The sequence below is a fragment of the Thermothielavioides terrestris genome, chromosome 2, assembly GCF_000226115.1.
Source record: "Thermothielavioides terrestris NRRL 8126 chromosome 2, complete sequence".
In the NCBI taxonomy this organism is placed as follows: domain Eukaryota; kingdom Fungi; phylum Ascomycota; class Sordariomycetes; order Sordariales; family Chaetomiaceae; genus Thermothielavioides; species Thermothielavioides terrestris.
In genome coordinates, this window is record NC_016458.1 from 1,484,180 (window position 1) to 1,511,406 (window position 27,227).

The 27,227-nt window shown below is 60.9% G+C and overlaps 9 protein-coding genes across 9 annotated transcripts; 4 read left to right on the forward strand and 5 right to left on the reverse strand.

Moving 5' to 3' along the window:
- Positions 1 to 986: 986 nt before the first annotated feature.
- Positions 987 to 3,995, reverse strand: THITE_2112022 (uncharacterized protein). Its single transcript, XM_003651515.1, has one exon. It carries the CDS (start codon positions 3,879 to 3,881, stop codon positions 1,035 to 1,037), a length of 2,847 nt encoding a protein of 948 aa, XP_003651563.1. The 5' UTR covers positions 3,882 to 3,995; the 3' UTR covers positions 987 to 1,034.
- Positions 3,996 to 4,993: 998 nt separating this feature from the next.
- THITE_2112023 (uncharacterized protein) lies at positions 4,994 to 6,776 on the forward strand. The gene is made up of 2 exons (XM_003651516.1): positions 4,994 to 5,084; positions 5,154 to 6,776. The coding sequence occupies exon 2, from the start codon at positions 5,196 to 5,198 to the stop codon at positions 6,561 to 6,563; it is 1,368 nt and encodes a 455-aa protein (XP_003651564.1). The 5' UTR covers positions 4,994 to 5,084; positions 5,154 to 5,195; the 3' UTR covers positions 6,564 to 6,776.
- An 879-nt stretch (positions 6,777 to 7,655) lies between these two features.
- On the forward strand, positions 7,656 to 8,792 carry THITE_129198 (uncharacterized protein; the record flags this gene model as incomplete). Its single annotated transcript, XM_003651517.1, has 2 exons — positions 7,656 to 7,805; positions 8,088 to 8,792. The coding sequence occupies 2 exons, from the start codon at positions 7,656 to 7,658 to the stop codon at positions 8,790 to 8,792; spliced, it is 855 nt and encodes a 284-aa protein (XP_003651565.1).
- Positions 8,793 to 9,575: 783 nt separating this feature from the next.
- Positions 9,576 to 11,787, reverse strand: THITE_2112026 (uncharacterized protein). The gene is made up of 2 exons (XM_003651518.1): positions 11,262 to 11,787; positions 9,576 to 11,203 (listed from the first exon to the last, which is right to left on the reverse strand). The coding sequence occupies exons 1-2, from the start codon at positions 11,395 to 11,397 to the stop codon at positions 9,591 to 9,593; spliced, it is 1,749 nt and encodes a 582-aa protein (XP_003651566.1). The 5' UTR covers positions 11,398 to 11,787; the 3' UTR covers positions 9,576 to 9,590.
- A 170-nt stretch (positions 11,788 to 11,957) lies between these two features.
- On the forward strand, positions 11,958 to 12,834 carry THITE_2046078 (uncharacterized protein; the record flags this gene model as incomplete). Its single annotated transcript, XM_003651519.1, has 2 exons — positions 11,958 to 12,155; positions 12,250 to 12,834. 2 exons carry the CDS (start codon positions 11,958 to 11,960, stop codon positions 12,832 to 12,834), a joined length of 783 nt encoding a protein of 260 aa, XP_003651567.1.
- Positions 12,835 to 13,493: 659 nt separating this feature from the next.
- Positions 13,494 to 15,991, reverse strand: THITE_2112027 (uncharacterized protein). Its single transcript, XM_003651520.1, has 2 exons — positions 13,862 to 15,991; positions 13,494 to 13,795 (listed from the first exon to the last, which is right to left on the reverse strand). The coding sequence occupies exons 1-2, from the start codon at positions 15,724 to 15,726 to the stop codon at positions 13,513 to 13,515; spliced, it is 2,148 nt and encodes a 715-aa protein (XP_003651568.1). The 5' UTR covers positions 15,727 to 15,991; the 3' UTR covers positions 13,494 to 13,512.
- Positions 15,992 to 18,664: 2,673 nt separating this feature from the next.
- Positions 18,665 to 20,254, forward strand: THITE_2029826 (uncharacterized protein; the record flags this gene model as incomplete). Its single annotated transcript, XM_003651521.1, has 2 exons — positions 18,665 to 18,956; positions 19,047 to 20,254. Coding segments are annotated over 2 exons (1,500 nt in total), but the record flags the coding sequence as incomplete, so codon positions are not given.
- On the reverse strand, positions 20,201 to 22,221 carry THITE_2112030 (uncharacterized protein). The gene is made up of 3 exons (XM_003651522.1): positions 21,688 to 22,221; positions 20,455 to 21,617; positions 20,201 to 20,385 (listed from the first exon to the last, which is right to left on the reverse strand). The coding sequence occupies exons 1-2, from the start codon at positions 21,922 to 21,924 to the stop codon at positions 20,457 to 20,459; spliced, it is 1,398 nt and encodes a 465-aa protein (XP_003651570.1). The 5' UTR covers positions 21,925 to 22,221; the 3' UTR covers positions 20,201 to 20,385; positions 20,455 to 20,456.
- A 1,504-nt stretch (positions 22,222 to 23,725) lies between these two features.
- On the reverse strand, positions 23,726 to 26,500 carry THITE_2112033 (uncharacterized protein). Its single transcript, XM_003651523.1, has 6 exons — positions 26,307 to 26,500; positions 26,155 to 26,254; positions 25,947 to 26,091; positions 25,336 to 25,580; positions 24,801 to 25,263; positions 23,726 to 24,741 (listed from the first exon to the last, which is right to left on the reverse strand). The coding sequence occupies exons 3-6, from the start codon at positions 25,972 to 25,974 to the stop codon at positions 23,888 to 23,890; spliced, it is 1,590 nt and encodes a 529-aa protein (XP_003651571.1). The 5' UTR covers positions 25,975 to 26,091; positions 26,155 to 26,254; positions 26,307 to 26,500; the 3' UTR covers positions 23,726 to 23,887.
- Between the last annotated feature and the right edge of the window lie 727 nt (positions 26,501 to 27,227).

Genomic DNA, 27,227 nt, shown 5'->3' on the forward strand with positions numbered 1-27,227 from the left:
TAGTCTTGGCGGGACCTCTTTAACGACGACCGCGATTTGAGTGCCAGCTGAACCCCAATCTCGACCGGGTTGCGGAGCAGGCCGTCCGGAATAGACTGGTCAGGGGAACCTGGAATGTCAGCTAGCACAGTGAACGTTATGGCGCCCCGAGATCTGGAGCGATCTTTCGCGATTACTGTGTAGTTATGATGAGATTTTCAACTTCCAACTGTGTTTGACACTGGACAATCTGGACCAATTCATCCCATCTTTCGAAACGATCGGCCGTGGCTCGACTGCAGCAGCCGCAGCAATTGGCCAGTCCTCGTCTTGTGCTCAACGCCGTGCAGCTGACCCACCCGGCCGGTTGACAAGGCGAGGTGACATGGGAGATGTGACAGTTGCGTCTCTTCGCGGCGTAGTGTACATACAGGGAAGACGCAGGTGGGACATCATGGACGGATACAGCACTCCGCACACAGCACAGGACTGAGCAGATGCTCGAGTTGTCTAAGACCTGCCTGCACCTTGCGAGCTTCAACAGCTGTCCCATCAGCCAGACTCTGCGAGGGACTGGGCAAACAAGCAACGCTCACCTCGGCCCTTGCATTCCCCCCACAGACACAGACAGATGGCTCCCGTCAGCAATGTACGATGAGCCCGCGCTTCCTGACTCGCACCGTCCAATGTCGCCTTCGATCCGCTAGCTGGCCTGTTCCAACGGCAATCGGGGATTTCAAATCGAGCAAAGCCGATGGAGAAGGCGCTGCGCGGTTTGTGCACGGTACTAACGTAGGTAAACCATGGGCCGCCAACAACCATGGGGAACATTGGCCAACTGCCGCACGATCTGTTTGCCTCTGTGCGCTTGTTCTCGGGTGCTTGCAGTCCCAGCCCAACGGATCTCCTTGGTTGGCCAGCGCCAACCGAGCGCCTTACTGGGGAGGGTTTGACCGTTGACGATAATCAGCTTTTAGTGGATATTTTGTGGCCGCCACCAAATAAGCAACAAAAGTTGCAATAGTTATTCAGCATTCAGTCATCAAACCACCCGATCAAACAAGCTCCCACCTCGCCAACCAGCCCACGCTCTCGCCCGCGTTCCGCACAATGCAGAGTTTGCCTTCTCTCGCGCCCCCCTCCCGCAGCGCCTCGAGCGCCCTCTGCGCCGAGATGGAGCCAACCGCGGTGCCTCTGCCTTCGCTCAGGCTGAACGCGCCCGTCGTGACAAAGCCGATCAGGTCCTCCTCGCCCGGGCACAGAGGGTGGTGGCCGCCGATGTCGAGCTGGTTGGCGGGGGGCCTGGGATAGGGGAGCTCGGTCCCGACGAGAGATTGCGCCAGCAGCTTTTTGCGCGTCTCCATGTCGATGCCCGGGGGCGCGTGTGGGGGCGCAGCCAATCGGGCTCTCGCGCGGCGGCCCCTGTCGCTGCTGGGGCTGGGTAGCTTCCGAAGCCACTGATCTCTGAGATCTGGAGGCAGCAGGGGCCCCGGGCTCGTCGAGACAGGGTCCGTAGCAAGCACCTCGGCATCTTCCGAAGGCTCGGCGATCCTGGACTTCTTCCGGGAAGGCAGCCGGTAGATCCTGGCGCAGGTGTTTGCGACGCCTCTCGTGACAAAGGTTAAATTGATTGCGACGATGGAGTTCGCGGGCGGCTTTCCAGGATCCGATGAGGTGAGAAGCGACGCGAAGGCCTCCTTCGTCAACCGTTGAATCAGCCTCAAGGCCGGCGCAGAAGATCCAGTCTTGCTTCGTGCCTGAGTCCCTTCCGATGGTTCCGGGAGATCAATATCCATCGGTTCGGGCGCATCCGCGATCGACGAGTCGATCCCCTGAGGGTTCGCAGGCTCTCCCGCAGAAAGCGCAAACAAATGCTCGAAATCACAGGCCAGGCCGTCCCCGATCTCGCCCTTTCGGCCAGCGCCCAGGTCCAGAGAGCCCCATTCGACCCTCTTCCCTTTAGGGCGACGATCCCAATCCCGCTTCCTCTTGGCCCGCTGCTCGAGCTCCCAGCTTAGCCCTGCGTCGCTGGCGGGGAAGTCCCCAGGAAACCACGGGGACCCGTGCTCGAATGCGATTTGCCTCTGCTCATCCAAACCCCCAAGGCGCGGGTTGCCGCCGGTGGAAAGGGGGTAGTGCATCATAGTATACCAGATGGGCATGATGCACTTCCAAGGGGCCAGCAAGGTCCACGTGCCCTGCGCTTGTCCACCAGCAGGCGACCTTGAGGCGAGCAGCATAATCGGAATTGGAGGGTCGGATGGTGTCACTTGTAGCGGCTCGCCGGGCGCGCCGGCCCCCTTTCGACGGTTGATAGCCTTCTGGGACGGTAACCTCGAGGCTTGGAATCGAGCATCCCGACTGAAGATCCCGAAAGGCTTCAGCGTTTCTTCAACGGGCCAATTCGTGATGGTCTCGACAAGCGCGGCATTTGCGCCCCCGCTCGGGATGTCGACGGTCCGTGGCGGGTAAGCCAGCCGAGGGTCTTTGACCGAGAAGGCGAGAAGAGCATCCTTGGGAAGCGATGCCGGGTTTGTGATGCCAACGAGCGACTTGAAAACCTGACCGTGGCGGTCCTCGTTTCCTGGCTTGTCGTACCACGGCTGCAGGACGCCTAAGAGAGTCTCGGTAGAGCCAGGCCCGGTAAGCTCGATACTTCCGACTTCGAAGCGCAAATCTTCGATGTGCAGTCGGGGCGTCTGCATCCGGACCAGTTTGAGAAGCTCTTGGAACAGCTCGAGAAAACAGGACGGGTGAGTGCGGATGAGCAATTGCCTCTGCGGTTTCTTCGCATGGCTCGAGTCAGCGGCGGCGTCCTCCGCATCCGGTGCTTGGGGATTCCAGATGATGGTGGCAGGCCCAATGTCGCGCCTCGAGTCCTTCGTCTGCTTGCTGAGCATCCCACTCCACTTCCGAACGCCGGCCCGCCACTTCTGGCCAAGCGCGGCCCAGAGGCCTTCTTGGGTCAAGCCCAGCGCCCGCAAGACGCGCTCGACTCCCTCGGCCGCTCCATACAAGCCGATTGTGCTCATGTAACTCGTATCCCAGACCACAACGCCCTTTTGCCCAGAGGCGCGATGAGTTGGCCGATAGCATTTCTCGGTTGGGGTGAGCGGAATAGCGAACCTCCACAGCGGCTTGCTCGGTTCCGTCATCTTGGCCCGCTTCGCGTGCCATAGGTGTGTGGGAAGCCACGTCTTGTTGATTTGTCTCTTCCTGAATTTCGACTCGGCCCTTGGCGGCTCGTTCAACATGTCGCGTCGGATCTTGGGCCTCGCCGGCCTCGTGTGCACTTTTGGTTTCGCACTTTCTTCGGACATGGAGGCACCCTCGGCGGCAGCTTTTTCGAGCTGCTGCTTCTTCTTCTTCCTCTTCCGTGCAGCCAGAAGGCCGAGTCGCTTGGCCGTCTCGGCACGGAGGCGGGCGCGGGTGGTTCGGGGCCGGCGCTTCCGTGCCTCGACGGTCGGGGTGTTGTCCTCGATCATCTCCCTCCTCGCTCGCTCGCGCAGTCTCTTGGGCACCCTCTTGGCGTTGTGGCTGGCCGTCCTCCTCCGCATGGCGCGGGGCACTGATTGAAACACGCGGGTGGCATTGGCGGCCTTGCACTTGCGCATGCTGCTCTCGAGCGCCTTGATCTCGAACTCGCGGGCGTTGAGGAATTTCTGCAGGTCGAGCTTGCCATCTTCAAGCGCGGCGTCTGACGGCTGCGTGCGGATGTTTCGCGCATCTTGGAATTTGACGCGTTTCGCAGCGCGTCCCGTTGACGCCGTCGTGGCCGCTGCCGATGCCGCCCGCCCACCATCTTGCGGTCGGGACTTGACCTCTTTGATCAAGGCGGGGGATTCTTTGCGTTTTCTCGACTCCGGGCCCTTCCCGGCGGGCAAAGGTTGTTTGCCATCCATGTTGCCGTCATGGAAGTTGGGCCGGAGCGAGTATGCATCATATCGTTGTTCAGAAGGTTCACTGTGCACATGGAATTTTAGAGCTCTTATCGATAGGTCCCACTCTCAGACAGGGCAAGTGGGGGGCCACTGTGGTTCCAATAGGTGTGGTGGGTGCGGCGGTGCCTAGCAGCTTCCCACCTGTCAGCATCTGTGCACGTTCACGAACGTGAGGGCAGGCACAAAAGAGCCACTAACACTAAGGTATGTACAATGTTTTAAAGTCACACTCATAGCAAAGTATGAATTCCATCACGAATTCCTGAGTCGATATGCGCTATGCGCTAATCGACATGCTGTGTACGCGTAGGTACTATCAAACAGATGGAACATCGCAGGGAGCCCCCGCATTCCGATTCTGCTAGGTTCCGAGCGGGCTGCATGCAATCTCGAATCCATCTCGGTGGATCCTCCCTACCTTGGGGGATGCATGCAATGACGGACAATTGTGTGACAGTTACCAACGGCTTCTTGGCACAGCGACGTCAGGCATTACATTCGATGGGCCCCCGTGGCCTCAAACGAGCCGTGAAAGAGAAAGCGTATCATACACTTATTTTACGGCCGACTCTGCCGAACCCGGTTTGGCCGCCCGGCTAGGGGAAAGCCAGCCTGTCGCAGCAGAAGGCCGACCTGATAAGCATGGCCTCCCTCAGTAAGCCCGACCCAGCCAGCCCCTTCCTTCCAAGCACTTCCCGCCCTCCTCGGCCTCGCATGCTTTCTGGCCGTCCGTTTCAGACTCCCTGTCAACCGCATGTGATCCCCCTCACTCACCAATCCGCCCTCCCCCTCCCCCCAAAAAACAGATACCAGCACATGTCCTTGCTGTTTTGCACCAACACACAATGAGCCTTAATTCTGCCCTGGTCCGCTTGAAGCCGTCACGAATATGCACCTCGGTGGTTCCTTAGAGCCGACAACGCCTTCTTCCACTGTGTACGGAACACATGTACATACCTTACTCAGAAGTCTGAACAAGCCGACCACAACGCCACTGCCGCGAGCCTTGGTTCCCCGTATCCTGCGCTAATATGCAGCTTCTCCCCTTAGTAAACAAGTCTAGAAGGGTTTGTTTGAGCCCGCCACCTGCGCCGGTTATCCCCAGTGCTTGCGCACCAAGCTGACATCTGGCCCCCGCAGCCCAAGTTTGAGGTTCATCTCAAGGCAAGTGGCCGCTGTTCTGGTGAACAAGCTTCTTGAAGAGCGAAAGAAGCTCGTCGCTAACGGGACCAGATTTTCGACCTCAACAATGTGCCACTCGTGTCAGGCGTGTCCATGGTCAAATGGCACCTTCCGCACAGCATCCACGGAGAGCACAGGGGACGAACCCAGAAATGCCCCATTCTCAACCACCGGGTCGAGTACGGCTATTCCAAGATCATCCCTGTGCGCATTGCCATCGACCGCAACGGCAATCTGTCCGAGTGCCCCATTGAGTACGAGGTGCTGCAGGAATTCAGCGGCAGCGGCACCGCCGGGGGCAGCGGACGAGATGAGAAGATCACCCTGGGCACTGTCCGCCTCAACTTGAGCGAGTATGTGGAGGAGAGCGAGGGAATCTTGCGGGACCCCCCTACGGCTGCGGCGGTTAAGGAGGCTCTGGCCTCGCCTGGGTCGAAGTCGGGACAGCGCCCAAAGCGGAGCTCGCTGAGCAATGTCGGCCCCGCAGGACCCGAGTCAAGTCCTCGCTCCTCCCACGACGAAGAGCGCCCGGCCTCCGATGTCCTGGACGGCGTGGTACGCCGCTACCTCATGCAGGATAGCAAGATCAACTCGACTCTCAAGATCAGCATCCTGATGATCCAGGTCGACGGCGAGCGCAACTACGTCGCTCCGCCGCCAAAATCGGTCCCCTTTTTTGGCGGCATCGCTGGCCTCGTTTCAGGCGACGCATTCGAACCTGTGGATACCGGCGCAAATGCACCGGGTCACGCGCCGTCCTCGTTCACCGGCAAGTTCCGCGACATGTTTGAGATCCAGGACATGTACCGCCGGGCCCTGGCCGCAAGCTGGGCGAGCCAGCCCGGCGAGCTCCCTGCAGACCAATGTATCGAAGACATCTTTGCCGGTGGCGAGGGCTTTGGGGCACCCCCAAAGTCCCACACACGCGGACACTCACGGCATCAAACCGCCGTTGCTGGTCACGACAGGGGCGGTCCTGGCACGGACGACACGGCTCCTGCTCCCAGAAGGTCCCTGCCGCGGGACAACAGCGGCTCCGTGTCGGACGACGAAGACAACGGCGACACGATGGGCACCCTCCGGCCGCGCGACCTGGCGCGGCTGCGGTCCCACATCCGCGACCACAGCGTCGCCAGCGATCGCAGCACAGCGACCGTCCTCGGTGCGGAGCGCGACTTGGATCGCGAATCGAGCCGCGCCATTGGCCTTGGTGGTAATGGGCCGTCGCTTCGAGAGCCGTTCCCGCTGTTTCCGCCGCTTCACCGGCGTGAGGACAGCAAGATCACGCACGACGGCGGTGGGCTGCGGAGCCGCAGTTCGAGCTTGATCAGCCTCGCGACCACGATTGGAAGTGAGAGGGACAGGGGAAGAGACGGGTTCAAGCGGGCGAAGGAGGTGGATGAGTTTGAGGTGCGGGAAGACCTGGTTGCCTGGACGGTCCCGGATAATCAGTTCAGGTAATGACGAGGCTTCGGGCGGCGGGGAGTTTCTGGATTGCATTGTAGTTTGCTGAGCTTGGAGACGGGCGCCGCGGAATATGGGAATTCGTGGGCGATATGACGGGCGCCTGGGCGGTGACGAACGGACCCATCGCCTTGCAGACTCCGTGTTGAGCACTAGGTTCGTCCCTCCGCTTTGAGCTGAATGGTATCGTGTCTCAAGTCCCATTGACCCTTCAGCCAGTCAGCGAAGCGGTGTCTCTCCCCAGCCATCTCCCCATGTGCTTCCGCCGCCGCCGTCCTCCGCGCTCAAAGCCCCACTGCTTCATCAACAAGGGCGTCCTCCAGGGGCTCTTCCCCGGCGCTCCTTCCCGGAGGGCCTTCTCGCATGTCCCGGGTCCGTCCGCTAAACAGCGAAGAAATAATGGCATGGTGTGGAGCTCTTGTTGGTCAAAACCCCCAATGCACAACAATAGCCAACCCGAGGCTGAGCCCTTTTCTGCTGCCTTGAATGTTCCGAGCTCGACTTCCTTCTTCCACCACGATTCTTTCCCAGCAAGAGGTCGAGTGTTCTGTGCGCCCATCCATCTCTAAGCCCAGCTCTTACACCAGCTGCAGAACTCTCTTTTCTTTTCCCTTTCCCTCTCTGCAAAAGGCAGCCGAGCAGCCACACTCCCCGGGGACGTTTTCTCAGCGCACAAAGTCTTCTTCTCTCTCCCACCTCTTCTCCCGCCTCTTTCTTTCTTCACGCTCCTTAAACCCTCCATTCAACCGCCTGTCTCTCTCTTCCACTGCTCCCAGCTTTCGAACATCGAAAAGCAGAGATAATTCCCGATCAGCAGAAGCTGGAAATCTGAGAGGACACCGTGAGAGCCGATTCCAATCCCTCACGCGGCATCTAACCTTCTCCGACAACCAAACACAACACATCTCTCGTGAGCACCTCCTAGCTCAAGGTCGGGCTGGTAAACGCGCCATCGGCTTGGTGACTCTCTCAACGATCGAACAGCGAGCATACCGAGAGAACGGTATGTTTTCCGATAAGCACTGCAGTCCAACCTTTTCTCTGATCTCCCTTTCCGACGACCAGCACTAACCCTCACATCAGGCCGAAATGGAACCTGTCCGCGACAACATCACTGCGGTCGACGGGGACATCGCCGCTGTCCATGCGAACAGCGGCGATGTCCCCGCCGTCGCTGCCGTCCCCGCCGATGTCGTGGTCAACGGCGTGGCCCACAACGGGTCACTCGGTGGCCGCGATGTCGGCGGGGACGGCTACCTCACGGATGCGGACGCCGACGCATCCGAGGGGGCGGGGGTCGAGCAGATGGAGCTCGACCGCGAGGGGGACGGGGACGGCGGCAGCGGCGGTGTCGGCGCGGTCAACGGGGTGGAGGAGGACTCGTCCTCCTCCGCCTCCGTCGCCGCCGCCGACCAGCGGGAAGAGGAGCCCCTCTTCCACCGGCTGGTCGAGTACCTCGACTCGACCAGCGCCGCCGCCGCCCGCCGCCCCGTCCCCTTCGCGGTCTGCCCCATCTGCCAGACCACCCAGCTGTCCATCCGCGGCGTGCCGCTCCACCGCCCGCTCCCGCACGAGCACCTGTCCGGCCTCGCGCCGGGCACGGTGCTCATCTGCGGGCACATGGTCTGCGTGCCGTGCTGGGTGGCCTGGGGCGGCGACCACGTCGAGTTCCGGGCCGAGGTCGAGAACGGAAGCGAATATCAAGAAGGAGATTTTGACGAAGGCCCCGACGACAACGAGCAGCAGCTGCAGGAGGGAGAGGAGGAGGCGGAGGAGGGGGAGGACGACGACGACGACATGCTGGGCCAAGAGCACCCAGACGAGAACGGGGACGAGGACGAGCAGCAGCAGGCAGGCCCGGATGACCAGGACGACGGCGAGGGCGAGGACGAAGGCGAGGACGAGGACGAGGACGAGGGCGAGATCAGCGAGGTCGACGAGGACCAATTCCCTGACCCTCCTCCCCAACCCGCATACGAGTGGCGGCCGCCGATGAAGTGCCCCGTCTGCCAGCTCGTGCTGGAGCACCCGGGGTGCGGCTGCCCGATCCTGCCCGAGGACATGCCGCCCAGCCTGGAGGAGGACGAGGACGCCGCAGGCGGCCGGGAGTACTCGTATGCAGACGACCAGTGGGCGCGGCGGTACCCCCAGACGTTGCCGGAGCGAGCGGACGGCGCAGTCAGCCCGTTCTGTGCGCCGTGCGCTGCCCGGATTGGGGGCAATTAGCGGCCAGACAGGCTGTGTGAGAGGTCCAAAGATATGTCCGGGGAACTAGGAGAAAGAGAGCCGAGATGTGAGTTTGGGGAGCAAGAAAACAAGGTGCGTCGGAGAGGTCACCGGCGTGGCGGTGGGGAGACGCGTGACGCCTGCTGACTGCGGAACAGACTGTGAAGCAGCAGATACTTGTGCCGACTCCAACCCGTCTCGAGACTTCTCAGCTGGAAGAATGTGTGCCTCTCCCTTTTTCTTGGTCAATTGACCGCCGGTGATGTTCGGCACAGAGGAACAAAGAAGAACAGGAAAAGAGAGGCGCGGCTTCGCATTGACCTCTGGTCCGCCCGGAGCGACGAGAAGAGAGAACAAACATACCTGCCGGCTTCTGTCATCCACAAGCAGGAGTGCTGTTTCTGATTTTCTCTCCCTTTATACTGCTTGGGCTTATGCATTCGTCTAAACTTCGGTCGATAAGGGCGTCCCAGATGTCTGCTCGCAGGGAGCACATGTCTCGCACAGGGCCTGGCCACAAAGCCAGTAGAGAAGAAAGCGGGATGAGAGGATTGTCAGAGATGCAAAGATGGAACTGCAAGAAAAACCAGTCATGTTTGTAGTTATTCTATCAGCCCGCCCAAGCGGCGAATTAAGCGGCCCAGAAGAAACAGGGGCGACTCATCCAGACCCGCGCGGCCCGGTCATCAAGCGGGGGCCGCAGTGCGCTCCCATCGCGGTCGTCTATCTGCCAAGAATGCCTATATGCCTACCGCTCCCTCTCCCATGATACACCGCCCGCCCAGCCGCAGGTGCCTCCTATGCACTCGGCAGTGTCCCCCGCACGCCGCCCTTGCCGCTGACCTCCCGCGCCGTCACGATGACCGAGAGGTCCGCGTTCACCGTGATGGAGACCTCGACCTTGGCGCCCTTGCTGACGCCCTTGAGGCCGGCCTCGGCGAGCGTCGCCCCGATCTTCCAGACCTTTTCCCGCTTCTCCTCCTCCTCTTCTTCCTCGTCTTCGTCCTCCGAGAAGTCGCTGTCGTCCTCCTCGTCGGCGTCCTCCGCCTTGGCCGCCTTGGCGTCGCCGTTCTCCTTGGCCTTGGGCTCCGGCTTCGTCACCTTGATGTGTGTGTTGCCCTCGACGACGCGAACCAGCACGTCGCCGCCGCCGGGCGCCGACAGGTGCACGGTGCGGCGGGCGGGCACGGCGGTCTCGGGCGGCACGACGGGGACGAAGACCTCGTCGGCGGCGGTGTCGCCGCCGAGCGCGATGACGCCGATGGCGTTGGTGGTGTGCGGCACCGTCGTGACGGCGGCGTGCGTCGACTGGTCGATGTCCTCGGCCTCGTACTCCTGGATCAGGCTGGCCTGCAGGGCGGCGCCGCGGGCCTGCAGCTCGGACGGGTTGATGGCCGACGCGTAGGTCGAGGGCGCCAATATCCTCGTGGACGGCGGGAAGATGGAGCGGAAGTTGGCGGCGATGCGCGGCGTGTGGGCGGTGCCGCCCGACAGGATCACCTCGTCGACGTCCAGCACGTCCAGGCCGGCCTTCTTGACGGCCGACTCGACGAGCCGGTTGAAGCCCTCGAAGACAGTGCGGGCGATGGTCTCGTACCGCAGCCGGTTGATGGTGCTGGCGAAGTCGACGCCGCCGATTAGGCTCTCGACGCTGAAGCTCGCGTTGGTGCCCAGGCTCAGCGCCTTCTTGGTCGACTCGGCCTCGAGCCGCAGCTTGGCCAGGCTCCTGGCGTTCTCGCGCGGGTCGCCGGCGCCGGCGTTCTTCTTCATGAACTCCTTGGCGAAGTGGTCCATCAGCACCTTGTCCAGGGCCACGCCGCCATACTCGTAGTCGTGGACCGTCGCGAGGATGGTGTACATGCCGCCGCGGCTGGCGACGACGGCCACGTCGGACCGCGTGCCGCCGAGCTCGGCCACCACGATGATCTTGTCCTCGATCTTGGCCTGGGGCCGCCCATCATAAGCGAGCACGGCGGCGACGGGCTCGCTAATTAGCTGCAGCACCTCGAGGTCGGCGGCGGCTGCGGCGGCAACCAGGGCGGCTTTTTGCTTGTCGTTGAAATTGGTGGGGACGGTGATGACGGCGGACGTGACCTTCTTGCCGAGGTACTCGGAGGCCGAGTTGACCAGGCGGCGCAGGTAGCGGGTGGTGACCTCGGAGACGGACAGCGTCGACGGGGCCGCCTCCTCGCCCTCCTTGTCCTTGACCGTGAACGAGACGGTCTCGCCGGCTTCTTGCGGGTGGGCCGAGGCGTGGCTGTGCGTGGGGTCGATCGACTTGAACTCTTTCCCGAGGAAGTCGCGGAAGTAGGCGACCGTGTTGGTCGGGTTCCTGACGAGGAAGTTCTTGGCCTGCTGGCCGTAGTACTCGTCGCCGTCGACGTACGAGAGGATGGTCGGTATCTGGCGGTCTGGAACAGCAGAGAATCAGCATGCGACCGAGCAAAAGAGCACGTCAGGGCGCCTCACCGCCGTCCTCGTTCGCAATGACCTCGGCCTTGTCGTCCACTACATGCGCGATCGAGCTGTTGGAGTTGCCGAACGTGATGCCGATCGCCGTGCGCTCGCTCGGCTCAAGGCCTGCTTTTGGCCCGGAATCGCCCATGGTTGCTGACTGAGATTGATCGTGTATCGGTGCGCCGTGGCGTGAGAAAGACAAACTCGGCCGGTGTGGGCAGTTCGATCGCGAGGGAAGTACACAAATTATGGGAGTATGGAAGTACGGTACTATCGTGAAGTACTGGTGGGGGTTTCCAAAAAATTGCTGGCAGAAAATTTGGGCCCTCCTCCCGTTCCTTGGGCTCCATGGCGGGGCACAGGCGGTGGGTTGGTGTATGGGTACAAGCATGCGCTTGCCTTGCACGTATTCCACGTTTGTTTTGCAGCGCATTTGACAGTCCACTGATGTATCGGTACGTGCAATTCCTAAGGGCACCCACTGCGTCCCTTCCCGCGTCTGCGGCCCCACTGCACCACCCAGGCGGAAAGGCTGCCGCCAGCCGCAAACAAGGCTGACCAAACTGCCGATCAGCGCTACACAACACTACCTTACACTACCTTAACCAACGTCCACTAACATCAGCAAAATCGACCCCCAGACATCACCCCCGCGCTCCCCCTCTCAACACCAAACGACAGCACCAATTGCCTGGGGAAAAAGACATTATGGCCTCTGACCACCTATTCGTCCTCCCGGGCGAGACAATCGACCCGGCGCTTGTCCCCACGCACAAGAAGCACCCCCTCCGCCTGGGCCCAGGGCTGCGACACATCCCGCCGTCCGACATCGTGCCGACCGTCGCCGGCCAGCTGATCACCAACCCGCTCAAGAACTCCATGTGGGTAGAGTTCAATTCCCAGCGGGTAAGGTTCCCTTTTCCCCTGTCCCCTCCCCCTCCCCCCCTCCACCAAACCCAACTTAACTAACCTCCCCCCCTCCCTTCCCACATACATACAGTACATCCCAACAACAGGCGACCTGGTACTAGCCACCGTGACCCGCAACGCGCCAGAAGCATACCTGTGCTCGCTGTCCGCCTACACCCCGGCCGCGACGCTGCCGCACCTGGCCTTCGAGGGCGCGACCAAGAAGACGCGGCCGCAGCTGGCGCCGGGCCAGCTGGTGTACGCGCGCGTGGCGCTGGCGCACCGGCACATGGACCCGGAGCTGGAGTGTGTCAGCGCGGCGACGGGCCGGGCCGACGGGCTGGGCCCCATTGCCGCGGGGAACGGGTGCGTGTTCGACGTCTCGCTGGGGTTTGCGCGGCGGCTGTTGATGGCGCGGAGTCGTGAGGATGGTGGGGTCGGCGTGCTGGAGATGCTGGCGGGCCAAGACCCGGAGGTGGTGGTGGGAGGGGCAGGGGGTGGGGGAGGGTTGGCGTTTGAGACGGCGGTGGGGAGGAATGGGAAGGTGTGGGTGGGCAGTGAGAGCGCGAAGACGGTGGTGTTGGTTGGGAGGGCGCTGCAGGAGACGGATCGGGCGCGGTTGGGGCTGGAGGGGCAGAGGAGATTGGTCAAGAGGTTGCTGAGGGAGATGAGGTAACGGTCGGAGAATTGATGCTGAGGATGATGATGGTGGTGATTTTACGTGTGGGTTGCGGCGGTGTGTTGTCTCCACACGGAAACGGCATCGTCACTCAGGGAAAGCAGCAAAGAGATATCACAGCCCTGCAAGAGACACCGTGAAGTCGACAGTCAAAACCCCCTCCGATTTGGAGATGCATGCATTCAGAGGCCCCCCAAAAGCAACCCTCGCATCTCGGCAACGCAGAAGCCAAGATCTCTTCTAGAGCCTCGGAGAAAACGATTAATGTAGGTACACATACAGATAGGCCTGGATGCAACGTGCCTTCCAACAATAGGCGTCGCCTGATTTTCCCGTTCCCTTGTCACGCGAACCGCTCGAATCCTCCCGACACGTGAACATAGCTGGGAACGTAAATCCCCTCAGTCTCTTCGATGGCGGTACTCGCATATTCCTGCCGCCAGGACCTGCCATGCGATTCACCCGCCTATCTTAGCCAGCCGGCTGCGCGCACAGCGCGGTCTTTCCGTGCCAATGCCTGGGCAATCCTCCATAACAAGCGGCTGAAGGGAGATCTGGCTGGCCGCGCACGTGGCGGAGGCGAACACCGCCTTCAAACAATGCCGCGCGGTGTTGAGCTCACAGCTGGCGCTTCCTAGTAATAGATCAGAACCCCCATCGAACTCGCCACCCCCGTCATGTCTCGTCCATGGCGACGTCGGCCAGCACCTCCTCGTCGGTCTCGTTCTGCGGGTCGATGTGATGCTTGTTCATCATGTGGCGCTTCCAGTTGTCCTTCCGGGGGAACGACTTGCCGCCCTGCCTCGAGTACGCGCAGTCCGGCTGGGTGCAGTAGAACTTGCGCGTCTTGACGTGCTTGTCGTTGACGTGCCGGTTGAGGTGCGTTATCGTGCCGAAGCTCCGCCCACATCCCGGGTGCGTGCATTCATAGGGCCGGTCGTGATACCGACGGTGGTGGCTAGTATCGTTTGTAAGCGTTTGCGCAGAGAAATTGGCTCGCGGCGATGGAATCGGTTGAACTTACTTGAACTGGTGATAAGAGCTCTTCACAACCCCGCACACGTCGCAGACGAACCCGCCAGGAGGCCGAGCCGGAGACCTTCCCGGAGACGCCCCTGGAGACCGGCTCGGGGTCGGACCAGGCGATCGGCCGCGCGATATATCCGGTGACAGACCCGGTGATAGCGAGGGACCTGGCGACGGTGACGCTCCCGCTGAAATGCCTGGTGATGGCGGCCGCAATTGGCTGTTGATGGTAGCCTCCATCTCGGCTGGCGGAGAGGGTGACGCGGTGAAGGGTGTCAGCTTCGTGTTCGGTGTGCTCTGGGTAGAGGGCCCTGTGGAGGGTGGGGGGGTCGAGTAATCTGGGGTGGTCAAAACGTTGGGTTCGTTAAAACCGGGTGGTTGCTCAGGTATTGGCTTGTGCATCTCGATCTCGAACTCGGACGCCGCCTGGGGTGGCGATTGGTAGGGCGACTGAAAAGGAGGCTGGAAAGCAGGTGGCGGCTCTGGCTTCAACAGATCATGACCGAACAAGGCGCCCTGGCCTTCATCCAGCGGCACTGATATGGGCAGCTGAGGCTCATGAGCTGGCAGTGGCGGGGCGCTCTGAATCAGGCGCATTTCGTGCTCCAACATCCACGCGCTCTCTGTTGGGTTGGTCGGCTTCATCATCTCCATGGGGTTGCCGCTCGGTCCGATGTTGTACTGGAGCAGAGGCGGGCTGGGCAGGTCAGCCACGATGGTGGGGGGCGGCAGGCTGTCGGTACGCTGGAGCGAGCCGCCCAGTCTCTTGCCCTGCAGCGCGGTGTTTTGCTTGCTGGATTGGGCAGGCGTGGCGGTCGCGTCGGTGTCCGACGAGATGGCGTCGGGTTCTTCAGTGATGGGCCGTGCTGTCAGATGCGGGACGGTGTCCCCTGCGGTCGCAGGAATCTGGCTCGCTGGGAGAGCAGAACCGAGTGGGACCGGAGCGGGAGCGTCCGTGGACGGCGCTGCAGCCGCGGAGACCGGGGCAGGCAAGGAATGCGGGAAGCTGTCGTACACCTCGGCGCCTAGGGTCGGGTCGTGGAAGTAGTCCCAAGCCAAGCCGGGCGTTTCGGTATCGATCTCGAGACCGGACGACGTGGGCTCGAGCTGCGGGAGGACGTCGTTGGTGGCAATAGATGGGGAGCGCGCCGACTCAGTGCCGGCCTGGGTAGAGCGCTTGCTGTCGCGGCGCAGGTGGGAAGAGCGGCGACTATGGAGAAGATTGCGGATGGAGTCTGGGAGGTGGAAGTGGCTGTGCTCGCGAGAACCAGATGGGCGATCGAACGACTCGGGCTCCGCGGTTATGCCAACCGAGGTGATGCTGGTAAGCTCACGACTGGGTGGCCCGTAGGAGTCGCTGCCGCTCAGGTCGCGGGTGCTCTCGCGGCCAGCAGTGGTCCTAGAGCCGTAGCGCGGCGTCGACGAGGTCGCGGCGGGTGACCGGGCCGGTGAGGGGGCTGTCGCAGGCGACGGTTCCTGACGGTCGCCTTGCGGCTGCAAATCAGTCTTCGGCGGCGGCGAGGTAGGGGACGGGCCGGGTGACAGCGGGTCGTGCTGGACAGTAACGCTTGCGGAGGGGGCGACCGGAGGCTGTCGAGCTTCATCGACGGTGTTGACGGCCTCCAGGGCAGAGCCCGAGGAGTTCTTGTAGGAGCTGTCATCAGCCGGGATGGGGCCTCCGGGGGCCTGCCCCATCTCGGCCAAGCCGGGATCGCCGTCATGGCGGGCACGCAGACGTCGGCGTCTGGCGCCGACGACCAAGGGGAAGAGGCATAGTGCGAGGAGGAGGGCGCCGACGACGGATCCGACCACAGCCCCCGCGATGGCGCCGGACGAGAGCGGAGTGGACCTCGGGATAAGCATGGGCCGAGCGAGAGGCCTCGCGGGCCAGCGTGCTGGGGCGGTGCGCTGCTGGTCCTGCTGCTGCTGCTGCTGCTGCTGCTGCTGCTGCTGCAGTGTATCGAGAGCCCACCGACACCCGATGCAGAATGATGACGAGAGCAGGAAATTCTGCCTCCCAGGCCGGGCAAGCGTAAGCTATCAATTGGGAGCCCGAGATGGCGGGACAGGGGGGAGGGCTCCCAGCCACGCTCGGTGCGACAGGGGGCGATAACTTGGAGAATGGGCAGATAATGGGAGAATGGGGTACGGTGTGGGCGCGCACCGTGGCTGTGCTAGCGCGCCCTGCTGCGAGCTGCTCGCCGTAACGGAGTACGGCAGGTAGTTCTGCGCTGAAAGCAGGGACCGAACTGCTCAAGCGAATGGCTGTTTTACTCCGTGCGGCCACGCAAATCCGGTCCTCTGCAGGTGAAAAGCGAGAGAGGAATAAAAGGGGCCGCCGCGCTGCAAGCGGCTTCGGCAAGGGAAAGGTGCCTCGGGCACTCCAACTCTTGCTATGCGACGCAGACGGTGGCGGCGGACGAGTCCATGGTGACGGGCATTGATTGCATGACAGGTTGGCTGTGTGGTTGTGCGAATGGAAAGGCCGGCGGGAAATGGTGGATGCGGGCGGACGAAGAGTGAAATGGCCCTGGCTCCCTCAGACCATCCACTTGAGAGCTGCAGAGACGAGGGCCGGCCGTTATGGTAGCCAACGGCAGATCACCAGCCTCGCTCTCGCTGGCTGACTGGCATCCCCGCGCCTGGTGTGATGGTTCGCTTGTTGGTGGCAGGTTAGTCGAGCGTGCAGCCACAGCAGCGCTGTGTTGGCGGTTATTCTTAAAGAGGTCCCGCCAAGACTAATTTCGGAACCTGCCGCTTACAAGTATTTACAAATTGCCGCGAGGGAGCGGGGTCGCCACGACTTCGAGCAACATCAACAACGAAGAATTGCAAAGACTCGTAGCAGCAACTTCGTGAAACCTCAACCAAATTGAAAAAAAAAGAAAACGAAGTTAACCCGCACCCTAACCTTGACCCTCACCCTAACCATAACCCTCACCCTAACCAGCGGGGGGCTGGCGCCGCCCCCCGCACCCCCGGCGAACTAACCCGTGGCTAACCCGTGGCGATAGTGCAAACCCCTTGGCGGTCTTGGCGGGGTACTGACGCTGTAAAAACATTGCCGACAATTGGCCGAAATTAGTCTTGGCGGGACCTCTTTAAGATCCAGCGTGTTGGCGGTGACGGGGTTGCGAACTGCGGCCCGCGGGTGACAGACTTGGCTGCCTCCAAGACCCGGCTGCGGCGAAACCTCCACTCACTTTTCCACATTCGGAAACATGCACAGAGAGTCCCCGACTTCCTTAAATCCACAACCCAGATTTCTTATTTCCACAACCCACCCATGGGCGGTCCGTGCGCCCCCACCAAAACTTTGCACCGAGTGCACCGCGCTCCCTGACAAACATGCCACAACAGGAATGCGGTTGAACCAATTCAAATACTGCCCCCCTTGACCGCCTACTGTATTCCGTATGCCTACTGCGTAAGCATCTTCTCGTAGCACCGTAGAGTAAGTTGGTAAGTCACGTGGCATTGATCTTATCGATAAGCGATCTTATCGATAAACAGTCTTATCGATAAGCGACTCCTCTGGTTAAGGCCTAACAGCTGTCAATCCGTCTTTGCAAATGCCCTCTCCTTTGGAAAGCAATGTGGTAGTTGACCGTTTGAATCTCTTAACAGTTCCTGTCGCGATTCCTGTTGTGGTATGTTCGCAAGGGAGCGCGGTACACTCGCTGCAAAGTTTTTGGTGGGGGCGCACGGACCATGTATTGGGGTTGTGGAAATAAGAAATCTGGGTTGTGGATTTAAGGAAGTCGGAGAGTCCCGCGCACCTGGTAACAGTTGCCCTAACTTCCACCTCTCGATGCCAGGTCAGGGCCTCGGAAACGAACGTAACGTACGGATGTTGGGAAGGTAAAATTCACCTTTCATCGAGTGCCATCGGGGGGCAGAATGGTCATAGCGCCCGTCTCCTTGGTCAGGGACAGTCCGAGATTATGAAGAACGTACCACAGTATGTTGATCCCTCCTTCCAAAAAGTAACCTTCAACCGAAGATATTTCTACTCTTGAAAATGATCCCTTCTCTTAGAAATGCTCCTTCTACATTGAGAGATGATCTCTCAACCATTTTTTGCTCTAAGAGCTAGGCAGATTTCGTTTGGGCGACTCTCACAGTGATGATTTTGCAAAATCGAACATTCTCCGAGTGCCTGATGAGGGAGGGAAGACGTTCATAACCAATCTTCCCTGCATGCACTTATTGATCTTGGAGACGCCGCCTGTGACGGTGACTCCAGCTCTTCCGTTTCTCTGAATGGGGGCGTGTTTCTTGTTGACGAGAACTCCAGGTGGAAGCCGACAGCAGGCTTGCGAACTGAAGTCACGCTTGGTTGTTCTGAAATCACCCCCAACGTGGGCCCAGGCCAAATGCTTCCTTCCATTCAAGTTCTCTTCAAGGCAGACGCTGTGCGACGCATTGCCAGATGGAAACCCCCAGTTGAAGAGATGCGATGATGATGACGCATTCCATCTTGACTATGGCTCTAGCAAAGACGTGCTGCAAAGCTGGTTCGATCCGCGGGGTAATAACCAATCAGTTGGCCCCGTCGATGGGAGATGACGATGGGGGTGGACGCGCGTCCCGATGCTCCCGGGTGAGCTGAGCCAAGATGAACCACTAGCAGTTATATTCCCACCTTCCAGCACTCGCGAGGACGTTTTCTTCACCTTTGTAGCCCAAGGGGCCTTTTGGATCTCAATTGTCTCGGAGAGTCAGCCAGCCAGCCAGCCAGCCAGGGTTCTCAGAACAACAAGGCGCGGCTCGCATGTAAGTCGGCATCCGACCAGTGATAATGAGGCACACCATCCTCTTGTTCGCAGCTACCGCTGCTGCCCTCGTCACCCCGGATCAGGGCAAGCAGCAAGTTGCGCTCATGGACAGCGACGACAAGGTCACATTCCGCCCAGACAATGCGGTTCAGGCCTGGTGGGACGCGCTCCCCGACGCCGCCCACCTCCTTTCCTCGCTCGAGCAGCGCATCACCGAGGAGCTGGAGCGCCTTAGGCTCAACGACTTCTTTGCCCTATACGGAGACGAATATCATGGCGACAGGGAGGATGATCACCCGCGTCCCCGTCACCCTCGTGGTCGAGGTCACCGCCGCCCCGACGACAGTGATGATGAGGACGATGACGAGGACAAGCACCGCCCGCACCCGCGCCCACCTCGCCGAGGACACGGCCGGCACGGCCGCCACGACCATCACGGCGACCCGACCAAGACCATCTACGAGCTGATCAAGCAGAGCAACCACACGACTAAGCTCGCCAAGCTGGTCGACGAGCACGACGAGATCAAGCAGCTGCTGCAGGACACCGAGCACAACCACACCCTCTTCGTCCCGACGGACCGCGCCTTTGCGCGCATCCCTCACCACCGCCACCGACGTGGCGGTGGCGGCGGCAAGTCCGACTCCAACGCCAACACTGACGACGACAACGACGGCGACGACGACGACAAGCACCCGCACAAACCCCCCAAGGAATTCGTCCTCGCCCTGCTTAAATACCACCTCCTCCCGGGCCTGTACCCGCTGCGCCGCATCCAAACGCACACCACCCTCCCCTCCGAACTCCACCCGGCCGCCCTCAACGCCACCACCACCACCGTCCCCTCTCATCCCTCCCAAGGCAACCCCCAACGCATCCGCGCTTTCACCCTCCCTCTAATCCACCACACCCGCCTGAACTTCTACACCCGCCTCCTCCCCGGCCGGCACGCGAGCAACCTGCCGGCGAAGAACGGCCTGCTGCACGCGATCGACCACGTGCTGGTCCCGCCGCCGCCGCAGACGGCGCTGGTCCGCCTGCTCCCGTCGCACTTCAGCACGCTGGCGCTGGCGCTCGAGACGACGGGCCTGGGGCGGGAGCTGGCGGGCGCGGCGCGGCGCGGGGGCGGCACGCTGTTCGCGCCGACCAACCGCGCGTGGGCGCGCCTCGGCCGGCCCGCCAACGCGTTTCTGTTCTCCCCGCCCGGCAGGAAGTACCTCGCCGCGCTGGTGCGGTACCATGTCGTCCTGAACGAGACGCTGTACTCGGATGCGTACTACTCCGCCAAGGGGCAGGCGGTGGAGATTGGCAACGAGGAGGAGGAGGAGGCCGGCGGTGGTGCGGGCGGGTCCTGGCATGCGGATCTGGCTAGCTGGTTGGATGGCAAGCCGATCAGTGTGGATGTGAAGTCGTGGAACGGGTTTGTGTCGATTGTGCTGAACGGGCATGTGCGTGTGGCCGTGAGGGATGTGGTGGCCGCGGATGGGGTGGTGCAGGTTGTCGAGCGGGTGCTGATTCCGCCGCATCGGCACGGCGGGCAGGGTGATGAGGAGGAGGAGGCGGAGGAGATGAGTGTCGAGGTGCTGAAGAGCAGACTGGAGCCGTATCTGGAGGACAAGGCGGAGGAGGAGGAGGAGGATGGCAGACGCGGAGGCGGGGATGACTTGTAGATGTGTCAGTTTCGTTCTCATTCGGGGAGCCCGTTTTGTGTCGGGTTGGAGGACATAGTAGCTGTCTCTCCCATCTGCACGCTCGTTAGCGACCAGGCCAGCAATCCAGCCCAATACAGAGTTGTCGTATGTATAGTTCATGCACTCAAGGAATCACCGCATCCACAACCCTCCCCTCCGCATCAGCATCCACCACACCCCACCGCTGCTCCCTGCTCCGCCACTCTCCCCAGTCGCAACCGCCATCCGCGCCCTTCCCGTACACCCCAATCTCGTCCAACAAAACCTCCACCACCCACACAGATGTCACGCTCTCCCTCGCAGCCCACGCCCCGGGACTGGCCACCAGGGCCGCGACATCGGCCCTCGTCCGCGGCACGCGCGTGCACAGCAGGTGCAAGTCCAGCATCTGGGCAAACACCAGCCCAAACGCCGGCTTGCTGCGTCGGGCGGCGGCGGCGAAGCCGTGGTACCCCTGTGCTGGTGGTGGCGGCGGCGGGTTGAAGATGGACCGGAGGGTTGGGTCCTGCTGCTTGGGCGGTCTGGTCTGGCCCACCGGGGCTGCTGCTTCCGCGGGCGCGGAAGGGCTGTCGCTGCTGTGATACTGCGACGACGACGGCGCGTTTGTGGAGTTGAGGAACAGGATTAGCGGTGGTGTGCTGTGCGACGAAGACCGGGTCAGGGAGCGGAGGTGGGAGGAGAGCTGGAGCATCGTGTTGTGGGCGACGTCCTTGTCGCGGCCGGTGAAGAGCGCGCTGAGGAGGGTCGAGGTGTGGGTGATGAGGATGAGATCTGGGAGGGCGGCGGACGACGGGGTCGGTTCAGCGGTGTCTGGCCTCCCGTCGTGATGGGGCTTGTTGGGCGGAAGTGCCGGGTCTGTATTTGGCGTTGGCTCTGGGGAGGAGAGGCCATCTTCGCCTTCGCTGTCGAGAACCTCGGTAGTGTGGCGCTTTTCGCCCTCGGTTGCTTCTTTTGTCGCGGCGCCTGCGGCTGGCTCCTGGCCAACCACCCCACCTCCCACAGGTTGTGAGCTCCGAGTATCTGCCTCGCGGACGCCGTCTTCCATCTCAGCGAGGACCTCCCTGAGCCCTTCAATGTCAAAAACCCGAGCAATGGAGATCCTCTCCAGGCATTCCCGGACTCGGGACTGGTGATCCTGCACCAAACCTCCACGCGGCGCACCGAGCTGTCCCAACAGTGCCCGCCGTAGCTTTGGCAACAGCACTGTCACCGGTAACGTTGTAACGATCATCGCCCTCGCCGACGTCTGGCTAGCCAACAGACGTGCCACTATCTGAAACCCGATCTACATAAAGTCAATGGCCGGTTGCTCAAGCCGCGGAAATCGCGATGAACGTGAGGCAAGCAAAACCTACCGCCAAACCCATCTCCTCCTCCTCGGCGCTCACGCCGACGACTGACCCGCGCTCGAACCCGCCCAGCAGGACATACTCGTCCAGCTCGCGGCAACCGGTCGTCAAGTTCCCCCTCCTGCGCAGGCGTTCCTTCCTGGCGAGCTCCTGGTCCAGCAGCAGCGAGGCCGGAAGCGGGCCGAAGGGGGAGTGGGAGCTGCTCGCCTGGGAGGACGGCGGTGGGGCGGCCGTGTCGTCCATGGCGGGCGAACAGATCACGGGAGTGTGGTCAGATAGAGCATGTAGTATGTTCTGTATGTTCTGCTGTGATGTCGGAATTCCATGAGATCGATTCGAAAGGTCAATGAGCCTTAGTCATCTGACTTCGATGAGGCCGGATCAATCACGCTGCGCCATCGTCGTTCTTCTGTGGCCACCTAGGGCATGGCTCGATTCCCGGTCAACCTCGCGTGGGTTTGGTGTTGCTGAGCGAGCGGGAATCTGGGGTTGTTGGATCCATAGACTCCCTCATGGTCAGAATTCCCCGCGGCCTCGTTAACGGCACCACATACTTCCAAGGTGGCACCATGGATACACACTCCCGGTCACTTGGAGGCGTCAGTCCCGGAGTTCATGCATTCACTGGATTTTTCAAAGAGCTCCCAGCTTGGCGATGGTTTAGGAGCACGCGGGAGCCTGAGAGAGGCTGCAAGGCAGCAGCGACCTAAAATGCATCTAATGCTGCGAGAGCTTGACAGCCAAGCATGTCATGAGCCACTTTTCTAGCGCTTAACGACTCAGAACCTCATAAACAACCTAAATAACGCCGTTCAGCAATTTGCAGTGAATTGTTTTCATGCATTACTGTGTACACAGTTGTATGCACAATTTTCTATGTACAACATCAAGAATACTGGTCTCTCCACTCCATCTCCATCCTGCCATTGACCAAACTGCTGCTAACCATCCAATTCACCCGCAGTTTCACCCCTCTTCAGCTGCGGATCAAGCGAGTGGATCGCTCCAGACCCCGCCCAGGCAGCCCCTGAACCCCTGAAAATCATCACCAGTTCTGGTCAGCATGCTCCAGCGTATATGGAACTCCATTCGAACGTCCTCGGTCGTCGTTCGGTCCGTTGCGCGATGCCATACGCAATGCTCAAACCCATTTGAATTCTTGCTTCACACAGCAGAACCCAGAGCCGTCTTCCCTGTTGTCCAGACTGGCAGGTCGGTTTACCATTTTGTAGTAGTAGTATAGTAGTAAGGTAATAGTAGTAGCAACTCGGTTCATTACAAAGACAATAATACTCCATTCAATCCCACTGCCGGTCAACCCGACCCCAAAGCGCCGCCCACTGGAGCTCGATAATGTCCCACGCCGTATTGCGCAAGGTACTGTACCAGCCAGGTAGACACATCATGTTTTCCCGCAGGCAAGACTGGAAGACTGCTCGCCTCTGGACACCCAGCACAGAGCAACAACCAAGAACGAAAGACAGAAGAAGACAAGACTCAATGCCCGAAGACTAACATACCACCGGAGGAGAGGTAGGTAGACAAAGGGGAGAGAAGAAGACGGAATTATGTACGTTCAAAACCCCCCGCCCCCACCCCCCCAAACCTCCCCTTCCACCATCATCGTCAACATCACCACCACAACGTGCCTACATCCAGCGATCCCTCCCATGATATCTATTACAGACACAACAGGGGCAAACACCAACCCAATTTGCACATACCGCTCGCTCTACCTCGGAAAGAAAGAGGCGCCTTCTGCGGCCGCCTCCACCCTCTCCAGCACTGCAAAGACGGCAAAACGGAGCGAGGGAAAGAACAACAACAGAGTAGGAAGAAGGTGCAGAGAGAAGTTCGATAAAAGTCCCACACGCGCAACTTGACCAGATGTTGGCGCGATGTAGACCATGTCTTGTCCCATTCTTAGGGCCTCGCCCGAACAAACAAAAACTAGGAAGAAGAGGCAAGATGATCGCCGTCGAAAAGACCGGGGCGGGACCTTCGCATATCCGGCGGCCGAGGAGGGTATCTTGCGCGCGTATCGAGCAATATCCGCAAGGGACGTAGGGCAGGGTAGGAAGGTATTCCGTAGGTAAATCGGGCCAGTCGACGTGAGGGGTCATCCCGACTGGGAGACGATCGGATTGAGCGCCCAACTGCCGTTGACTCCGCACCGCCGCCGCGGACGGCGCGTCTAGCGGCTTCTCTAAACCGCCGTTCCCGGGGCGGGGCCGGCGTCCGCGTCGCCGCCGGCGGGAGGGGCAGGACCTGGGCGCTGACGTCTTCCCTTCAGACTCTTCATGCGACCCAGGATGCCGCTCACCTTCGGCTGCGCTTCCTCGCCGGGCCCGGCGGCGGTGGTGGTGGTGGCGTCCGTCGTCGACCTGCGCTCAAGCACCGGCCCGCCTCCTCCCTTGGGGCTCGTTGGCGAGCCCTTGCTGCCGTTCGTGTCCGTCCTGCGCACTGTGAAGTCGTCCTCGCCCTTGCCCGACCCGAACTCGCTGAAGAACGGATTCCTCTCCGACAAGGAGGCGGACGCCGGTCCGTTCTGGGCGGGCGATCTGCGGACGCCGTAGCCGGTTTCGGGGTTGGTCAGCCTGCCCGAGGCTTGGATATCGCGTCCGCCTCGGTTTATGTTGCGGATGCGGTGCGCGAGCGACTTCTTGCGCTGCAGGCCCTCGTTCATGGCCTCAGCGGCCCGCTCTTCCTCGCGTTTCTGAATCGCCGTCCGCGCCGCGGGCGTCCCTTCCAGGAAGGTCGACGTGCCGAGACCAAGCGATTCGTCGCCATGCAGGACGGTGCCGCGGCTGAGCGGGTCGAACACGGGCACTTCGCCTTTGCTGCTGCTCCTGTCCTTGCCCCCCATAGACCAATCCTTGAAAGCCTCGTCCTCCTGATGTCCCAGGAAGGTCGCGTGATCCGGGCGCGCGTTTAACGGCCCCGCCCCGCCAATCGTGTTGTTCAGCGAACCTTCGGGGAAGGCCTGCATTGGAGCTCGCCGGCTGCCTTTCCGGTTTCGGTGGGGGTTAAGAGCATCAAAAGGGCCGTCGTGGTGGAACACTTTTGCATGTATGTTAGATCAGTCGTCGTCAAAAGAAAACAAAGCAAGGGGAACGCACTGCCAGTTCCATAAATGCTAGTCGCGTCCAGCTGGTCAATGATGTCAAGCTTGCGGTTGACAGGCTTCTTATCCCTGTTCTCGCGGTGTCGGCGTTCGCGCTCGCGCCGCCTCTGTTCGCGTTGCTTTTTCTCCTCCTCCGTCATGATCCTGTCGGCATCCACGATGGACGAGTCCGAGTTCCTGCGCGGCCGCCTCTCAGGGCGCCGCTGGGGGGAGCGAGAAGGATCCGGACGGTCGGATCGGTCGCCCTTTTCTTGCGTCCTCCTAGCACGCAGAGCCTCTTCCTGCGATCGGGTGGGACGGTGATTCGGCGGCGGGCCCCTCCGGTTGGGTGGCGGCAATCCATCACGGTTTGGAGGGGGCGGTCCACGGTGGCCCATCGGAGGTGCCGGTGGTTTCGCACCATCCGGCCTCGGCGGCGCAGCCGATTTGGATGACGAGTCTTCCAGACTCAAGGAACCCTGGGTGCATGACGGGTTAGTTCAGCGTGTCAAGAACGGTAGGTCCAAGACCCGGGAAACGGAAGAACGCACGAATATTTCATCGGCCGTGAGAGACGGCCGCTTATCCAAAGACATGGCTTCCGAGGCGGATCGGATGTCCGAGAAGCTGGACCGGCCGGCGATAGCGGGGTCGAGAAACGGGTTGCGCGAAAGCGGCCGCGGAGGCGGGTCGTCGAAAGGAGAAGCCGGGCTTTGCGGGCCAACGGGCGACACGGCGCGGTTGCGGAAGGGGTTGTTCGAGGAGAGATTAAGCAAGAGCCCAGAGGACCGCTGGTCTAAATGGCACGAAGCGAAGCAGGTTAGCGATCAGCCAACCAAGGAGCAGCAGCTTGGGCCAGCGGCACCATGCATGCGAATGACGACGGTGAAAGGAACATGAAACAGTAATCTCCTTGACATGACACAACAGGCTCAAGTGTAGAGCGAACCGAATGGACACGCCCAGGCGCCAAAGAGCCCCTTGGACGAAAAAACTGGGAAGCGGGAAACGGCAGACTGGGAGGCTTGCGTGGATCTTGTCCCCATCCTTGCTATCCTTGCTACTTCTGCCACCACTGAGGCAGCGCAGCAGGGCATATTGCGCACGCTTGGGATCGCCAAAAGCGGTGGGACATTGTGATGGACAACAGGACTGTGCTCACCTTGCTGTCCTGATTGCGAGTCCGCCATGGTGGGCCAGACAAATGGGCTAATAGTCGGGAGGGGGTGCTTTTGTGGTGTTTCGCTTGCTCGGGTGCCGTTTGCGTATCGACTCGGGATCAAATGCCCTTGCTGCAGTGGGCGACCCTGTGCGACCGTGTCAAAATGTCTTAAGCCGAAGCCTGGACGGGGGTTTGGCGTCATACATACCAGTGGGGATAAGGAGCGTTTCTTGCGACAGCGGGTCGTTCCCGCTGGCTCCCGGGTTCGTCTTCAAGCGCCTTTATTCTCTCCGCGGCCAAGAAAGTGGCTTCGCCTCGATTAAGACCACTGGTTCGTTAATGGGCGAACACTTTACTAACGTTAGCGGCCCAGCGAGCCTTCGCGCAACTATGCGACGTCGAGTTCGGATGCGCGCACGTCTCGTGCTTGGACCGAATTCCAATCCCCGACACCAATGCGCAGGCAAGCTGAGGTGCTGAGGCGCACAAGCTGGCGTCAAGATGAGTATTTTTGCAGTCGAACCGAGTTGCCGACCGACCGAGAAGCTTAGGCCTTTGGAACAGGTATGCGCGTGATCCCGCAAACGGCGAGCTTGTGGTTGCGCCGAGGTCGCGTGCAAGACCAGCGGAGATCGAAATCGGGTTGCAATCTCTGAGCACAGCCGCTTGGTCGCTGCAGATCTCGAGAAGAAAAGCGCGGGTCGACTCCGGCACCTCGGGATTTTAGTGAGGGAGGGATCGGAGAGCTGGAGAGTGTGGATCGGCGTCAGGAGTGGCGATTTGGACGTCGAGTTCAGCGGCAGAGGGACCCGGACGGGGCTCTTCGCTTTGCTCTGCAACAGTCAGGCTGGCAGTTCTTCTTTTGTCCGCCAGAGACGAAAGGAAGGAAAGCAGCCAATGTTGACGAGCAGTAACTCCAACTCTTACCGCCGGCTCTGTGCTCCTCGACTGTTCGACAACTGCTGGTTGTGGATCGGTGGAGTCGGGTGCGACTCCGAGAAATGGCAGCGGTGCAGCGGTGCGCGGCGGGGGGCCACCCGGCGTTTTTCCAAGGGAGGAATGCGCTACGGCAAAAAGCAGGAGCCAGACAGGATAAGGACTTCAATCGAAACAAATAGCGAGGCCAGCTTGGAAAATACACATGTCCTAGCTCTGAAGCGGGTGGCCGTGCTCGAACGAGCGGAAGTTGAGATGGTTGAGTGCTGGGTTGGTACCCCGACCTGCTGCTAATAAGATGGGCATTTCGGCAGCAAACATCTCAATGCTCTTTCCCCTGTCTGG

Bases quoted from the DNA above. Each gene is read 5' to 3' on its own strand.
- THITE_2112027 (XM_003651520.1), bottom strand. From the start codon at position 15,726: ATGCTTATCCCGAGGTCCACTCCGCTCTCGTCCGGCGCCATCGCGGGG. The intron at 13,796-13,861 runs GTAAGTTCAACC...AAACGATACTAG, and splicing joins AGCTCTTATCACCAGTTCAA to CCACCACCGTCGGTATCACG.
- THITE_2112023 (XM_003651516.1), top strand. From the start codon at position 5,196: ATGGTCAAATGGCACCTTCCGCACAGCATCCACGGAGAGCACAGGGGA.
- THITE_2112026 (XM_003651518.1), bottom strand. From the start codon at position 11,397: ATGGGCGATTCCGGGCCAAAAGCAGGCCTTGAGCCGAGCGAGCGCACG. The intron at 11,204-11,261 runs GTGAGGCGCCCT...CTGCTGTTCCAG, and splicing joins CATTGCGAACGAGGACGGCG to ACCGCCAGATACCGACCATC.
- THITE_2112022 (XM_003651515.1), bottom strand. From the start codon at position 3,881: ATGGATGGCAAACAACCTTTGCCCGCCGGGAAGGGCCCGGAGTCGAGA.
- THITE_2112033 (XM_003651523.1), bottom strand. From the start codon at position 25,974: ATGGCGGACTCGCAATCAGGACAGCAAG. The intron at 25,581-25,946 runs GTGAGCACAGTC...CGTGCCATTTAG, and splicing joins CTCGCAATCAGGACAGCAAG to ACCAGCGGTCCTCTGGGCTC. The intron at 24,742-24,800 runs GTGCGTTCCCCT...TACATGCAAAAG, and splicing joins TAGCATTTATGGAACTGGCA to TGTTCCACCACGACGGCCCT.
- THITE_2112030 (XM_003651522.1), bottom strand. From the start codon at position 21,924: ATGGACGACACGGCCGCCCCACCGCCGTCCTCCCAGGCGAGCAGCTCC. The intron at 21,618-21,687 runs GTAGGTTTTGCT...GACTTTATGTAG, and splicing joins AGGAGGAGATGGGTTTGGCG to ATCGGGTTTCAGATAGTGGC.